The 17,073-nt window shown below is 42.0% G+C and overlaps 1 protein-coding gene across 3 annotated transcripts in view; it reads left to right on the forward strand.

The window, feature by feature from the left end:
* Positions 1–1,377: 1,377 nt before the first annotated feature.
* Positions 1,378–17,073, forward strand: part of MND1 (meiotic nuclear divisions 1) — a 111,455-nt gene continuing 95,759 nt past the window's right edge. The window contains exons 1-4 of one of the 3 annotated variants that reach the window (XM_029609911.1): positions 1,378–1,527; positions 4,078–4,143; positions 4,704–4,761; positions 9,452–9,600. In XM_029609911.1, coding sequence (XP_029465771.1) covers positions 1,525–1,527; positions 4,078–4,143; positions 4,704–4,761; positions 9,452–9,600 — 276 coding nt within the window. In that variant the 5' untranslated portion in view covers positions 1,378–1,524. Of the gene's footprint in view, positions 1,528–1,627; positions 1,933–4,077; positions 4,144–4,703; positions 4,762–9,451; positions 9,601–17,073 lie in introns of those variants that run through there. The other 2 variants (XM_029609994.1, XM_029609829.1) reach the window with 2 other exon arrangements.

Here is a 17,073-nt window from a genome sequence, read left to right on the forward strand (position 1 = left end):
TTTTATTATGAGTTTTTGCCTCTGCGGTCAACATTTTTTCAAATTCTCTTTTAGCCTGTCTTATTAATGTTTTATATTTAACTTGCCAATGCTTATGCTTTTCCTTATTGTCTTCAGATGGATCCTTCTTCCAGTTTTAAGATCTTTTAGTTATTATTGCCTCTTTCATCTCACCTTTTAACCATACCGGCAACGTTTGGCCTTACTTCCACTTTTCCTAATGCATGGAATGCATCTGGACTGTGCTTCTGAGATGGTATTTTTAAACAATGTCCAAGCCTGTTGTACACTTTGTAGCTGCTCCTTTCAGTTTTTTTTTTCTATTTTTATTATTTCATGAAAGTTTCCCTTTTGAAAGTTTAGTGCTAGAGCTGTGGATTTACTTACTGTCCTCCTTCTAGTCATTAATTCAAATTTGATCATGTTATGATCACTACTGCCAAGCGGCCCCACCACCTTTACCTCTCAGCAAGTCTTGCTGTCCACTAAAAATTAGATCTAAAATTGCTCCCTCCCTTGTTGGTTCCTAAACCAATTGCTCCATAAAGCTGTCATTTATTCCATCCAGGAAATTTCTCTCTTTAGCATGTCCTGATGTTACATTTACCAAATCAATATTGGGGTAATCGAAATCTCCTATTATTACCACACTATCAATTTGGTTAGCTTCCCTAATTTCTCTTAGCATTTCATTGTCCGTCCCATCATTTTGTCCAGGCGATACTCTTCCCTAATACACATGAGATTTCTACCCATGAAGATTCTATTGAGCATTTAGTCTCTTTCAGGATCCTTGTCGTGTTGTATTCTATGCCCTCACGGACATAGCTTAAAGTTTGCCAGTGTTTGACTGAAGCAATATGTTCCTCAGTGCCTAATAAAATAATTAAAAAAAAGGTTCAGACAGGCGGTTTTCAAAATTTAACAGCGAGACTGGCTGCAGTGTTCCTGATTAAAGGATAGGCGATCTGTACACATATAAAGTGTATATTAAACTGGTTACGTGAACTCTTAAGATATTTAACAAGAGCTTAGCAGGACCCTACTGTCCAGAACCGTACAAAGGAAATTCTAACCTAAACAATCGAGTGATGGAGAATTTAATCCACTCTGCGAGTACAGAAAGAGCAAGAGAATCGCATGTGTATCTATTTAGCACTACATAAATGTAGTAGTGCTACAGCAATAAATAAAGAAGTACAAAAAAATCTGGTAAGGCTGTATTATCATCCTATTTGTAGATTCCTCATTCCGCACTAGTTCATATCTTCAAAGAAACCCTCCACTGCACCCCTTTCTGGCAACTTTTCCTGTCCCGAACCGACGCCGCACGGATCCTTCACTACGGCCATGCCGCGTCATCGTCTCGGCGCCGCCGTAGTAGCGTGCCGCAGAATCTGGCAGTGCGACGACGCGCATAGGGATGACGTAAGCGCGCGTGCTGCGCTCAGCGCGCGCCGAACAAAACGCTCCCAACAGCTGCAGTTGTTGAAGTTGTGCTGTGGGTTGTAGTTGGCTGCACTTATGGTAACTGCGCCCATTTATTGGGGTGAGGGGGAGGTTGTGTTGGGGGATCCCTAATCGAAGGCTGAAGCTGCGTTTAGGGCGTGCGTTTTATTTGTCGCCGCTGGTCGTTTATGTTAAGGGCCGTTGGCAGTTAGTTAATTAATTTAGTTCTGCCTTGTGATTCTACACTCTTCTAATAAGTTTTGTTGAGGAGTACCTCATCCCTTAAATAACGACAGGATAACTCTGCTTCTTAATAGCTTTCTGCACTAGCAGTATGAAGTACAACACCAAGTAGGATGAGTGTACAAATTGCTACAAGAAGCAACTTGATGGCCGTCATGGACCGAGGGCGGGTCATCCCTATAATACTGTTTAGGTCGTATGGGCTGCAGTTCTGATTATATTACTGGGAGTGTGCAACGTGTAAGACGTTTTGATTATAATAATCTTCAAGCTTATGCACAAAAGAGACTGAATACAAATTTCATTGCTGCCTGCAAGTCTTGGCTTATAGCTCTGTGTCAAAACGTTGAAATATCCCCAAAGGAGAAGGTTTGCTAATTCCTGGCCCCCAACCTCTCGACATCTGCAGAACATGTAAGCCCAGCTGGCCCCCAGGATGGCAGATACAAGCCTAGGACCCCCATATGGCAGTTCTCTAACCTGAGTTGCAGGGTGGCCCAAAGATTTAAATTAAATTAGGGGGGAAAGATAAATGGAAAGGCCTCACAAACTACTGTGCATAAACATTAAAATCATTGTCCTTTACTTAAACATTTATAACTCTAGGCAATTCACAGTTTTCCTTTCATAATGTTTTAGATGTTAGGTATTTTGATGAATTTCTACTGTCTTAAAATTAAATTGTGCTGGAGAGACCAGCATGTTCTGCTGTGACCCTATTTGATATATTTGAGTCCCATAGCAATCTGATCTTTTGCTTAGCAATTTGTTATTGGAAATTGTTAAAGCACAATTATGTAGGGCAAGGAGTGCATCAAACTCCAATAACAGTAGTGCAGTTCCTGAAGCATATATGAATGTCTAGCTCAGAAAGAGAGAATATAGAAAACACAAAGAGGTCTGTATTTACTTGCTGCTGGATAGCAAAATTAGCTGACTAAACTTAGGCTAACTTTGGAGGTATATTCAATAGTGCAGTTGCATAATTGAATATTGCTGCCTATCTTAAACTTCAGGTTAGATCTTTGGCCTTGCCAGATTTAGCCGGCTAAGTTATCCAGCTTACTGAGCTGGCTAATTCAGCAACTCCTAGTTATGCCCCTGGAATGTCCCTAAATTATCTAAGTTCTACTGGTAGCAGGCTAACTTATTTGCTGGCTAGAATTTAGCTGGAAAATGTGACCAAATCTTCATTTAGCTGGATAATTTCTTAGTTATCTGGCTAAATGCTTTTGAATACGGACCTCAAATTTGTTTTTGTACAGTAGATGTTAGAAAAGCTTAATCTTTGGTGTGGATGATTGTAGATAATCTTCAGAGAAGGAAACAGTTTACCAACTTGAGATAATCTTATTTTGTAGCATTATAAAAGATTTCCTCTTTCTGTGATATGAATGAATGGTTTCTCTCAGGGTAGAGTTTCTAAATGAATTTGTTTTGGAAATAGCATAACTGGAGTGAAGCCAAGTACATTGGGTTTGATCAGTTTCTCAATTACCGTTAGTACTGTTTGCAGTGAAACTATCCCTTTAGCTCTGTTTCATTATCAAAGAGAACCAATTACTATTGGTGCCCTGTGGATATAACAGGAAGCATGGAAAAGTGCATGATTTAAAAAGTTTCAAATAAGGGCAATAAAATGCAGAAAATGTAGATCTACTTTAGATGCTACCTGTGGCATATAAAATAGAAAAAAATGTTTTAGTGAGTATTCCCCTTTAATCACTACAGTGGGTTTATATAACATTTTCCCAATTTGTCTGTTATTTCTCTAAAAAATACTTTTCATGTTTTTGTCTTTATTTTATCAAATTTTGAGCATATTTTGGTTAAAAGTGTCTAAAGAAAAAAGCAGCAGTACTACCAATTAGAGATGTGCCATTTTGGGTGCTCAAAATCAAATGTGTGTGTAAAAACCCATTTATAATGCACTAATTTGGGTTTTTAAGTACTGTAGATAATTCAGTTGATGTTCAGACAGTCATGATCCCTTCTTTTTGTTTAGGATTTTATTGACTTTATAAGGCGAATAAGTTAAGAGTTTCTTCATGCTTGCTATTCTGAATATGACTACATCTAGGTGCTGCTTTACTAATCCTGCTGTTGTGCAGCAGACAAAGTAGAAGAGTGGTCTGAGAGAGCAAGATTTTTGAAAGCAGATAGTACTGTCAGATTAAAATGTGTACAAATGTATGAAATAACATTTTTTAGAAAAAAAAAGAATATCAAAGAAGCAATTGTAAAAATAGAGGGATGAAGTCTAGAAACAAAAATATTTTGATAAACAGTGAACGGAAATGCATTTTTTATGAAACTGAACTAAGTGAAAATTATTTGAAGTGTGAATTTGCCAAGCTTGTTAAAATATGAAATTTTTGTACTCAGTCAAAGAAAAAGGGTCTAAGTGTTGAAGAGAAGAGAACTCGAATGATGGAGATATTTTTTGAAACAGTAAGTTCTATATGCATTAATCGTAGATTTCTATTTGTCTCCCTTTCTAATCTTTTAATATCTGTTAATCTGCATTGCATTATTCATACAGAACTGCTAGGACTCCTCATGTTCTTGTATAGCCTCGGTCTGTTGTCTTGATTCATCCTTTTCATTTCTTCATGACTATAGCTCTATACAGTTACTTCCCCACTTCTCAAATCTCTCATTTTGAGCATATGGTCTTCATCTGTTCCAGTACTTAGCTCTATGCAGGTCAGCACTGGGTTTCTTCCATGGGCTGACACATCTATCAAAGTGGAAATCTCTCTAAAGCTAGGTGGCCATTTATCCACTCGCTTATGCAAATTAGCAGACAAATCCTATTATGTGGTTGGCAATGTTTTGGGTTGGGTTTTTTTTTATACAATTACTATTTTAATGCAATATATTTCTACTTGAAATGATCTTTCATTCTGCGATAGGACTATTTCCTTTTTTTTCCCCATTTATAGGACTACTTTTTTAAAATTTGCTTTCCAGCTTTAGTCTGTACTATTCATAGTTCTTGTTTTTAACAGAAAGATGTGTTCCAGCTAAAGGATTTGGAGAAGATTGCCCCGAAAGAAAAAGGAATTAGTAAGTGACCACACTTATTATTACATTCATATGGCAATGACATTTGGGGTCTACTACAACATAGATTATGGTAGCAAATAAGGGCAGTTAGGCCCGAGCTAAGTCATTTTTATTTGCTGGAGCGCACTGTTAACCCGTGTTTGGACTCGCATTTTCGACGCGCTAGATTTACCCCTTATTCAGTAAGGGGTAATAGCGCGTAGAAAACGCACGTCCAACCCCCCCGAAACTAATAGCGCCCGCAATATGCAAATGCATGTTGATGGCCCTATTAGTTATTCCCGGGCGATTCACTAAGTAAAATGTGCAGCCAAGCCGCACATTTTACTTTCAGAAATTAGCGCCTACCCAAAGGTAGGCGTTAATTTCTGCTGGCACCGGGAACGTGCACAGAAAAGCAGTAAAAACTGCTTTTCTGTAGACCCTCCGACTTAATATCATGGCGATATTAAGTCGGAGGTCCCAAAGTAAAAAATAATTTAAAATAAAAAAAAAATTTAAAATCAGCCCGTGGCTCACGGGTTGAAAACCGGACACTCAATTTTGCCGGTGTCCGGTTTCCGAATCCGTGGCTGTCAGCGGGTTTGAGAACCGACGCCGGCAAAATTGAGCATTGGCTGTCAAACTTGCTGACAGCTGCCGCTCCTGTCAAAAAAGAGGCGCTAAGGACGCGCTAGTGTCCCTAGTGCCTCTTTTTACCGTGGGCCCTAATTTGAATATTTTGTTTTAGTGAATCGCGTGCACAGGAAAGTGGCCTGTGCACGCGCTGGGAGAGCGGGCACTCGCCCGCTCTCCCGCGAACTTTACTGTATCGGCCTGAAAGTGAGGTACAAGGTGGAACAAAAATTTACACTACAAAAATATATATGAACATACCCAAGAAAACTTAAGTCGCTCCCTGTTGCAAAACCATGGATCCTACATGGTTTCCAGCTTCCTCTGACATAGAACATGATGGTAGATAAAGCAGTTGGGCCATCTAGTCTGCCAATCCACATCTCCTGCTCAGCTTTTAAGTTTTTATCTCAGATATTTATTTTATTTAAAAGGACTTGTTGCCCTAACCCTCCAAAATTTGGGGTGGGTTACAATATAAAACATTTACAATAAAGGGAGCACAAAAAAGTACTTATAAAAACAAAAAAATCCAAAGGGATCTATAAAGCCTACATTATAAGGCTAAGCTGAAACATATGAAAAGTTAAAATACTCCCGGAGAGGCCTTATTAGACCTGAAACTAAGTCATATTCAAGTCTTGGAATACCTGAATGAATAAATAACTTTTCAGGGCTTTCTTGAAGTCCTTAGCATTGGAAATAGATCTGATAAAAGATGAAATGGAGTTCTAGATCATTGGGCCTGCAATAAGAAGGCAAGAACTCGGGTGACTGCCAATCTGGTGAGATCCTCTGTGCTTGACTCATGCCTTCTTGAATTTTAATACACTCCTTGTCTCCATCACCTCCATAGGGAGGCTATTCCATACATCCACCACCCTTTCTGTAAAAAAAAAAAAATGGCAAGAGGCGAGAGTGGCGCCTTATAGACTAACCAGCTTATTGAGGCTTGAACTTTCGAGGACAGAGTCTACTTTGTCAGATGCATCTGTTGAACCACATGGTTCAAAGCATGATGCTCAGGCCTGGCAGAAGAAGAGGGAGAACTTGCTGGAGGAGCTATGAATGTTGTCTTTCTCCTGTTTCAAAATGATAGGAGCCAGTGAGTGAGGGAATGAACTGGATATCACTGGTGTTGAGGGGGTAGGGAGTGAACAAAAAGAATGGGGAGGGGGAAGTAAATGAACTGGGGAAAATGAGGGGTTTGTGATGGTTGGAGAGGAACCAGGGGAATGGATTTGTGGGGGTTGGATGGGGAACCAGGGTGAGTGAGTGGTTTGAGGGAGGAGTGAACTGGGGTGAGTGAGGGGTTTGGGGGGTGGAGGGGGGAGTAAAATGGGGTGAGGGGAGAAAGTGAACCAGGTGAATGAGGGGTTTTTGGGGGCGGAGTGAGAGAATGCCCCAGGATGAGTGAGGTGGAGGGGTTTAGGGGAAGGGAAGGGAGGGGAGAGTAGCAAAGAGGCTTTGGAAGGGGGAATAAGGGAAAGGGGGGAAGGGTGTGAATGGGATTGGCATTTATGGCTTCCTTCACCCCTCAATCCCTATTTCTCCGACCGTCACCCTCCTGTCCCTATTCCTCTATCCTTCACCCCATCCCTATTCCACCCTCTTTCTTCCTCTTCTTCATCCCAATCTTTCCTTCTCTTCCACCCCATCCCCATTACTCCCTTTCTTCCCACCCCTCCATCTTTGATGTTTCTTCCCTCGTCCCCACTTTTGATCCCTCTTCCCTTCCCTCTTTTCTCCTCCCGTACCTTATCATTTCTGAATCCCCATCCTCTCTTCCTGCTCCCTCTTATCTTCTTTTTCCTTCTCCATCTCTTACTTCTCTACCCCTTCTGCCGCCACCTAAGATTCCTTCTTCATTTCGCTTCTTAGCAATCTCCTGGCTTCCCATTCTCTGACCTCTTTCCGTTCCTTCCTCCTCCGCTCCAATTACTAAGATCCCTTTTCCTTTAATAAAGAGCCAAATAAACTAGACACAGAAATGTCAGAAAATGACTTTCAGGTTCATTCATCAAAATGCGTTATGGCGTTAACGTCTGTGATAATGCCATAAAGCATGCGTTAACAGCATAGTGCATGCAAAATTAATGGTATCGCATTTTGCAATTGCAAATTTTTCATAGGGGCGGGACTGGGGAGGGGTTTGGGCAGGATTAATGAAAATCGGGTCAATATTGCACTGTGCAATAGCATAACGCATGCTATCACACGTTTTTAACGCCAGAAATAACTACACCTTTTTTCTTGACGTTAAGCTGAGCAATATGCCCAAAACATCCGTAATGCGATTTGCGATAAAGATTGCAAATTTCATTTAAGCCATTTCTGGGCTTGGGGAAGGGAGAAGAGAGAGAGCTTCTGGGGAGGTCTTCACAGTATTCAACTATTTATATCACTATAGGAGGGCCAGCTAATAACTCGAGGTGAGGTTTTGGTGGTGGTTTAGGGTTTTGGGGCCAGTTTGACATGCAGAGTGAGACGTACAAACAGCACAGCACACCTCGGTGAAGATCTGATGTCATTTGGCGTGAGGAAAGTGTTTCAAAGATGAGATTTCTACAATGTTCTCTCACCCTAGTGAGAGTTTCCTCACGCCAAATGACATCAGATCTTCACCGAGGTGTGCTGTGCTGTTTGTACGTCTCACGCTGCATGTCAAACTGGCTCCAAAACCCTAAACCACCACCAAAACCTCACCTCGAGTTATTAGCTGGCCCTCCTATTGTGATATAAATAGTTGACTACTGTGAAGGCCTTATAAAGAGTCTCATTCTCTCTCAGCAGCCTAATGTGAAGTGCTAAAATAGCGCACGGTGCGGTCACTCTAAAATTGTTATAGCCACGCCCCTTTTCCTTATCGCGGGTGGTGTTCATGCGAAATTTATAGCATTTTGAAGAATCTAGGCCTTTATTTGTATGCTAAATGAAAAAATACATTTAAATTGCACATATATGCAAAATTGTACCAATTTGTCACATTGCTGCAAAAGTTTTAAAAATCTGCTGCAGAATTTGCCAACTCTTGCTGCAGAATCTTGAAAAAGCTGCTGCAGGGGCTCTGGCCATATGTGTGATCTGTTAGGGTCCTAAAAGTGGGCGTCTCTGCGGTAAGGTGAGGAGGATCATCTTGTGGTGGGCAGGGGAGGAGGAGAATTTGGGTCATTGGCAGAGCCAGTTAGGGGTGTTGCTAGGGAAGTGGGTTGATCTTTATTGGTGGCTGGGAGAGCAGTAGAGAGAAGAATGTAGTTAGTTTGTGTCTGTAAAGGTGAATGGAAGGTTGGTCCCGGGAGCGATCTCCTGCTCTCGGGCCGTCGGCTGCCAGTAATCAAAATGGCGCCGATGGCCCTTTGCACTTACTAGGTGACAGGGGCTATCGGTGCCATTTGCCGGTCTCTGTCACATGGTAGGAGCAATGGATGGCCTGGCAAGTTTTGGGGGGTGTCGGGAGGGTGGGGGGGGGGGTTTGCAATGAATTACATTTGTAGGGTTGGGGAGGGTTTGGGGGTTTTTTGTTTCGGGTTTTTTTTTTTTTTTTTACAACCCCCTGTCTGTTCCCCCCCCCCCCCCCCCCAGGGACTTTCAGTAAGTCTTGGGGAGTGGGGTGGGGGTCGGGCAAGTCTTGGGGTACAACTGTGCGTCCACCTATAACTAGTACTTATTTTTGGAGTAGGGCTTCTATTTCAAGCCCCCTCCAAAAATCCTGAAAACTCAAGCTAGGGCTTATTATCGGGGAAACACGGTAGCCACACCCAGATTTCCATGACATGATAGGAGGACCACGAGGACTCTGGCAGGTGCCCTGGAAAGTGGGCTGCTTTAGTTCTGGGTAGAACTTCTTGTTAAGTTAATTTTTCCTCAGAATATATAACACTACAGTTTGGTATTTGTTTTAGCAAAGGATTTCAATATAACTGGCACTTTAGTTGGGTTGTTAGAGTGCTGCTTTTAGGTTAATTAGTTGAAGATGGTTAGATTTTTAAAATATTTTGATAATAAAACAATTGTTTCAGAACTGGCATGGGTGTCTTTCAATAACAGTTAACATACTGTATTTGGCTTCCTGTAGCCTCCATGTCGGTGAAGGAGATCCTACAAAGTCTGGTTGATGATGCCATGGTAGACTCTGAGAGGATTGGAACTTCCAATTATTTTTGGGCTTTTCCCAGCAAAGCTCTTCATGCACGGAAACGGAAGCTGGAAGCCTTGGAAATGCAGGTAAATAACATGAAAGCTGCCAAAACACGGGCTGGAGAGAAATTATGGCATTGACTTTTTTTTATTCTGTTATTTTATTCCACCATTTTCTTGACCAAAGCAAAGGTTCCCTGCCTGTCCCCTGGTCTAACAAACCTTTTTCTTTTTGTTTAATTTGATTTCCTCATGTAGATGATGTTACATGAGGGGAACTTCTTGAAAAGCCAGGGTCTTGTGACGACATTTCTTTTGAGTGCTGCATGTAATTCTTAAGTTTAAAGTAATTTTGCTGCATTGTTGTGTGGAAGAAGTGTGACGGGGCAATATTTTTCTGGGATGAGAGAGAACCTTTTTGTGGGGTAGCTGAGGGTTCTGTTCAAATCTACATTTTCCTTACGATTGAAACAGGGATTGAAGAAATCCCTATTTACTGAGTTACTGGGAAACTCGCCTGTCTCCCATATTCTGTTAAAGAAGAGGGCTCTAGGAAGAAGCTTATTGCCAAGTTTTTTGTTGTTTTTTTTAACTAATTGCAGAAGTGCTGTACCCTAGTCGCACTGTTTACAGGCTGCCAGCAGGACTGAGTTGCCTACAGCTGAATCTATCATGTAGCATTGTTCTCTAGTTTTTGCTGGTGGTTGATAGAAATGGACTTTCCCACATTTACATTTAGTTAAATATCTTACAAAAGCTTATAATAAATTTTGAGCATATTTTTTTTAGAGCATTTTGTGATCAAATGGCAAGGTAACCTGAATGGTTGGGTATTGCCAAATGCTGTTTTCGGGGGTTATTTCATTAATGGATGAAAACTATAACATTTCAGCATTCACTACATTTAGATGATAAACATTTTTTGCTTCCTGCTAACAGACTGGTGGAAGGATCAGAACATTTTGTGGCCCTTTTGCTCGCAAGATATTGTGATGCAGATTTTTCAGGGTTCCTGTCTATAAAGGAAAATCACGTTTCTAGGACCTACTGGTGGCTAAGATGGTATAACACTCCTCTTTTACAAGAACCAGTCCATACCAGAGGTTTCAGGATGTTTACTTTTAAATTAAAGCAAAGGATCAAAAAGGTCAAACAATGTTCTATGTACAATCCTTCCATAAAAAAATGACAAGACATAGATCTTCTATAAAATTCATGTCTTGCAGTTGGTAACATTTAAAGAAATGAATATTAAGTTGTTTCTAGTCTCACCCCTGGAGGGCAATGCAGAATTAAAAGGAAGATATAAAAATCGACTTGCATTGAGCACGTTTTACTTGCTCACACTTCAGAAAGTTGATTCAGTAAGGCATGACTTACTGAATCAACAGTAAGTCATGCCTCACTGTTGATTTTTTTCCGTCAACAAACAGAGCTGAATTAGTCATGCTGTAGATACAGATATAGATAATGTGTTTCTTGGTAGTTTTTCTCGAGCAGTTTTTTCTTTGCCTTGGCAGAAATATGCCTAGACTCAAGAAACCCATAGTCAGGGAGTTCAAGGACTGCTTTTGTGACTAGAAAATGTCTAGTCCTATCACAAACTGGGACCGTATCGTGACACCACATACTGCTGCCACTGTGGCTGGATATCCTCCAGTTCCCAAAAGAATCAGACTTATAAGATGGCCAAGCTTCAGGGCCACCACCAGAGCTCCTCATCCTCCAGTGAGTTCAATCCATGGCCACTTCAGCAATTCGTCTTGCAAAGCAGAGTCAGGCTGCTCTAGAAAGTGGTGAGCATTGGCTGATGCAAGCTCCTTGAAGCGAACTAAGTGGGCTTGGGACCCATCTGTGCAGGGGCTCAATGCATTAACCACAGAGCTGGGATCATTGGGGGCACTGTTGAAGGCTCCGGCACTAAAGCCACCACCATTTGGTACGGTCTTCACAGAAGAAAGCAAGATCGGTGCTGTCAGTGCATGAACGTCTAGAGCCACCAGCTTAGAAGAGCCCAACTCTTGTGCCACAGTTTGACTACCAGTGCCAGAGGCTCCATTGATGCCATGGACGTACCTTGCGCTGGATGCATTGGTGCTGTGCATCCGGCGGTTCACGCTGAGCACGGGAGGCATCCGGGGCTGAAGTAAAGACATGGAAAGGATTAGGGCAATTTCATTTAAGTTCCTTCCTTGTTCTTGGCTGGGAAGATTGCCAAGCCTCTTTCCTACCTGTTCTGCTCCAATCTCACAATTATCCATGCAAAGACTTACAAACACCCTCCAGATTGATGGCAGATCCTCTTGTGGTGGGATTCAGGGTGAGACGGGAGATCATTTTTGTTTATTTAAAGGTCTTGTAATTTGTGACTTCTATCAGAACAATGTTCGGCGCAGCATGCAGATTAAAAGCCATAAAAATATAACACCAACAAAACGAACATTCATAAATGAGGAGGTCTGGTCAGAAATCATCCCCTGGAACTCGGGGGAGGCTTCTCAAAGTGATGATCTGATAATGGTCTCTGAGGAAGATGGGATTTCTCTTCCACCTCCACCAGAGCAGCCATCAGTCCAGATGTTGGAGCTACTCATTCTTTAGATCTATGACAACAGCTGATGCTAAGGGGATTCTGCGCTTACTGATTCTTCCCTGCTGTGTTTGGGGATCAGCCCAAGAAAATTGTCCCTGTTACTAGCATTAGCAGTTCATTACTCATCAGAGGAGTGCAAAAAGTCTGGCTCTGGACATCCATGTGATACTTCTCCTTTGAGTTGTCCTAGGTCCCCCTAGTAGTCTGGGGTCATGGGTCAGTGTTCCTCCCTTGTTCGGATTGGAGGAAGGCTCTATGGGTATAGCCTTGGACCTCCTGCCAGAGCATTCTTGGCCTCTGGAGGATTTGTCATATTCCAAGTTCTTGGACAAGCTTGGGGGTACCCCGGATGTTCATGTTGAGAGACAAAGATCCTCACAGGGAAATTTTCGACATCTTGCATATCCTGGAAACGCTTTCCTAATTTGCAGCTCTGCCAATGCATCAGAACCTTCAAGTCCTTCAGACCAGGATGTGATAAAACCCCAGCCGCCTGTGCACTGGTAACCAGGAAACTGGATCTGAAATACAAGGTGCAGCAGGCTCCAGGGTTCGTAATGGTTCAGTTACCCAACCAGTTGTCGTTGGTAGAATCTGCACTTAAAAATGCCCAGTTCTATTAAAACACTCCTCCTGGTAAAGGCTCCTGTATTCTTAAGGAAAAGTTTTCAAGGTGCAGTGCTTACTACAAGGATAGCCAACCATCAACTATTACATGGTGCAGTACCTACAAGACTGCTTCAGTAGAATGAGACCTGTTATGTCTGCCCTGAGAGAAGAAAATGAACCTTATTGATGCGCTTTCCTTGAAGCAGAGGAGTGTGAATGTCACCTCATATATTTGGTGCACGAGTCTTTTGACTCAAAAACAAGAGGTTCCATTGTGGCCACTGGGGTCCAATGGATGGTATAGCTCTGAACTAATGGGCTGTGAGAAGATAACACTGATAGGCTAGCAGATGTATTGGGTATTAAACTTTCTGGTGACAAGTTCTGGGACACAGTTTCACAGATCAAAGAGCAGCATATGATTCTTCAGTTTTTGTCTTCTTCCACTGATCAGCCTTCAACTCGGAGATGCCCATTTTTCATATAAGTGTGCCTACTTCCACTGTCGTCCCTTTCGATGATACTAGCACTACCTCACCACTGTAGTTCAACAGCTTCCACCTAGGGAATGGCCATGGGAACTTTGGCAAACAAAATCATCCCAGCAGTGTCTGGGAAAGACAGGCCCCAGTTTTTTACAAGACTAAGGCCCTGCTGTCCTCCCCACCCAGTGGGGGGAAAGTTCTATCTGTTTCTTTGGAGTAGAAAATAATCTCAAAGGACTGTGGGGTCCTCAGGATTGTGGAGTACCGCTTGTTTTCTTCCACCTACCAATTCTGCACCTATGCAGTGTCAACCCAGATCCATCTAATTCATCCCAGCTTCATTCCAAGTTGGATGAGTTGTTTATCCAATGGGCAATTTAATCGGTTCCTCTTTTGGAACAGGACAAAGGGCTTTTACTCCTGATCCTATCCCCCAAAAAATGAGGGGGCATGAGACCCATCCTCTATTTACAAGATCTGAATAGAGCACCTGAAGAAAGTTCAAGGTGAACACCCTATGCTATCCTTCCTTTCATCCAGTTGGGGGCCTGGATCTGCACTATGGACCTGAAGCAGCTCATTACTAGGCAATTCTATGTTAATAATTTATTGTGGTCAGCTACGATACATTTAACGAAACCTAGGGAGGTGTTAATTTAATGTAGGAGTTCCGGGATCCTAATGCAGGATCAGCCCAGCAAAAAAGATAGTTGAGCAGGGGTCAGGACTGACCTCCATCTCTAACAAAGGCTGCCAGTTGAGGTGACCCCCAACATCCACAAGTGACAAAAAAAGAATTAAGTTATGAGTGGCAACAACCCCCCTTGAACTTTTTAATCTATAGTGGCTCTTTGAACCCTGTCCTCAATTAAATCTCCCCCTATCCCAATAGTACTCCCAAATCATCGGGGTTGTAGTGCCCCCCCAATCCCCCAATGTATTAAAAAACAATGCATTGGTAGTTCCTAGGAGGCCCCTCCCACCCACATACCCACACCCCAAACCTTCAAATATCCATTGTGGATCTCAAGGTACGACCCAGAGCACCCCCTAACCCCAAGGGTAGTCGTCACCATTTTTCAGAATGGTTCAAACATTAAATTTGTCCCTGTTGCATGACTGGGACAAGATCTGGTGATCAGATCTAGGCCATATGGCCTAGAGGGGTTAACTTTGATCCCCTGCTTAACATTTTGTGGCCAATTTTTCAGCAGTCGGTCCTTTAAGGCAATGGCAGTCCCTTGAGGTTGGGGCTACCATTGTGCCTAAAGGGCTACTAGTTGGGTTATTCTGTCCCGTGGTGTTTTGCCATGAGCCAAAATGAGCCATCAAGCCACTGTTTTTTCAGGGGAGGGGCCTACTTTTGCAGCAACACCCCTCCATGGTAGTGAGAACCCTCTCACAATAAAACATGACTTGTTGCATCTAGGTGTAAGTTTGTACCTGGGGCAGCAGAGAGTAAAGCAACTTGCCCAAAGTCCCAAGGAGCAGCAGTGGGATTTGAACCCTGGTTCATAGACCGCTGCTCTAACCACTAGATTATTCTTTCACTATCAATACAAGATCCTTCCCTTCAGCCTGACAGCACCCCCCCCCCCCCCCACACACAATGTTTATAAAGTGTTTGGTAGTGGTGGTGCCCCAATTTGTTGCCATAGTATTCCATTGTTTGCCTACCTGGATGATTGGTTGGTGATTGGCCCTCCAGGGAGGCAGTCTTCAAGTTGCTGGAGAGAATGATTTGACTCCAATTCCGTCTGAAAGAATACAATTCATTGAACCCTGGATAGACTCTGTCAAAGAAGGAGCATTTCTCCCAGACGACAGGGCAACTCATCTGCGAGCTCTGGTTCTCAGGTTTAGTCAAAAGAATCAATCCATAGTTCACGTGGTGCTTGTTCTATTCACTTGGTGCTTATTCTACTGAGTTACATGGCAGCCACAGTCCATGTAGCTCAACATGCTCGCCTCCATATGAGAGCTTTTTAATGGGTCCTTTGACTACAGTGGGGCTAGTGGTGGCATCCCTTGTTATGTCCTGTTACTGTGCTCATGTGGGAATTCCTGCACATGCTCAGTGGAGCAAAGCTATTCTGAGCTCAGAGAGTGGTCCGTTCGGTGCTGTTTGATCTCACTCACATGTCATGGTTAATTCATTCTGTCTACAGAGAAACCTGTTTACAGTAAGCAGACTTGCTTTACATACAACACTTGCGGGTTCCTTGAAATCAGTTAAGCACTACAGACAGATTATTAGGATTTCTGGATTCAGTAGTTAAAACATTTCAGAGATCCCATATAGTGAACTCTGCAAACAAGATGGGCTTATCTTGCCAATTTACAGGTAAGATGTCTGAGTCTGGAAAATGTATATTTGAATCTTTTGCTCTCCTGGGATAAGCTTCTCTAGCTTTTCAATGTTGTAATTGTTTTGCAGGAAGCACCTTGGAACCACTTCTTCCTTTTTATCCTAGAGGTGAATTCCCAGGAAGAGAACTTACTCTTCCTGAGTCTAGAGGCAAACTCTGCTTCTATCTAGTGGTTTCATACCTCCTTATGGGACTGTACCAACAAAGGTAGGAATTGCAAGAGTGCCTGAAACATGATGATACCATCTCTGACATAGAGCATTGATCTAGGTACTTTTTAATAGGAATCTATAAGAACATAAAAAATTGCCATGCTGGATCAGACCAAGGATCCATCAAGCCCAGAATCCTGTTTCCAACAGAGGCTAAACCAGGCCACAAGAACCTAGCAATTACCCAAACACTAAGAAGATCCCATGCTATTGATGCCAGTAATAGTAGAGGCCATTCCCTAAGTCAACTTGATTAATAGTAGTTAATGGATTTCTCCTCCAAGAACTTATCCAAACCTTTTTTGAACCCAGCTACACTAATTGCACTAACCACATCCTCTGGCAACAAATTCCAGAGCTTAATTGTGCATTGAGTGAAAAAGAATTTTCTCTGATTAGTCTTAAATGTGCTACTTGCTGACTTCATGGAGTGCCCCCTAGTCCTATTATCCAAAAATGTAAATAACCAATTCACATCTACCGTACTCGTTCAAGACCTCTCATGATTCTAAAGACCTCTATCATATCCCACCTCAGCCGTCTCTTCTCCATGCTATATTCCAGCTATATATATTCCAGCTATATATATTCCAGCTATATATATTCTCCATGCTATATATATTCTCCATGCTATATATATTTCAGTTGTCTCCATGCTATATATATTCTCCATGCTATATTCCAGCTGTATATATTCCATATATATATATTTCCATGTATATTTCCGCTGATTATAATCCATGTTTTCTGTATTATTAATTTATTGTTTTATGTTAATTTATAGTTTGTAATTTTGTTAACTTATTGTTCAATTACTTAATTCTGTCCTATCTTCCGACATCCATGTTTTTACTCTCCCTGTTTTAATGTAACTTCTCTTTTCCACTTATACGTTAATTGATTTTTCCCCTTGTTCTAATGTAAACCGGTACGATAAGACCTGGTCTTGAGTGTCGGTATAGTAAAAGAAGTTAAATAAATAAATAAATAAATGCTGAACAGCCCTAACCTCTTCAGCCTTTCCTCATAGGGGAGCTGTTCCATCCCCTTTATCATTTTGGTTGCCCTTCTCTGTACCTTCTTCATCGCGACTATATCTTTTTTGAGATGCGGCGACCAGAATTGTACATAGTATTCAAGGTGCGGTCTCACCATGGAGCGATACAGAGGCATTATGACATTTTCCGTTTTATTAACCATTCCCTTCTTAATAATTCCTAACATTGTTTGCTTTTTTGACTGTCGTAGAACATTGTATTATTCACTATGATGCCTAGATCTTTTTCCTGGGT

The sequence above is a fragment of the Rhinatrema bivittatum genome, chromosome 1 (assembly GCF_901001135.1).
Source record: "Rhinatrema bivittatum chromosome 1, aRhiBiv1.1, whole genome shotgun sequence".
Classification (NCBI taxonomy): Eukaryota; Metazoa; Chordata; class Amphibia; order Gymnophiona; family Rhinatrematidae; genus Rhinatrema; species Rhinatrema bivittatum.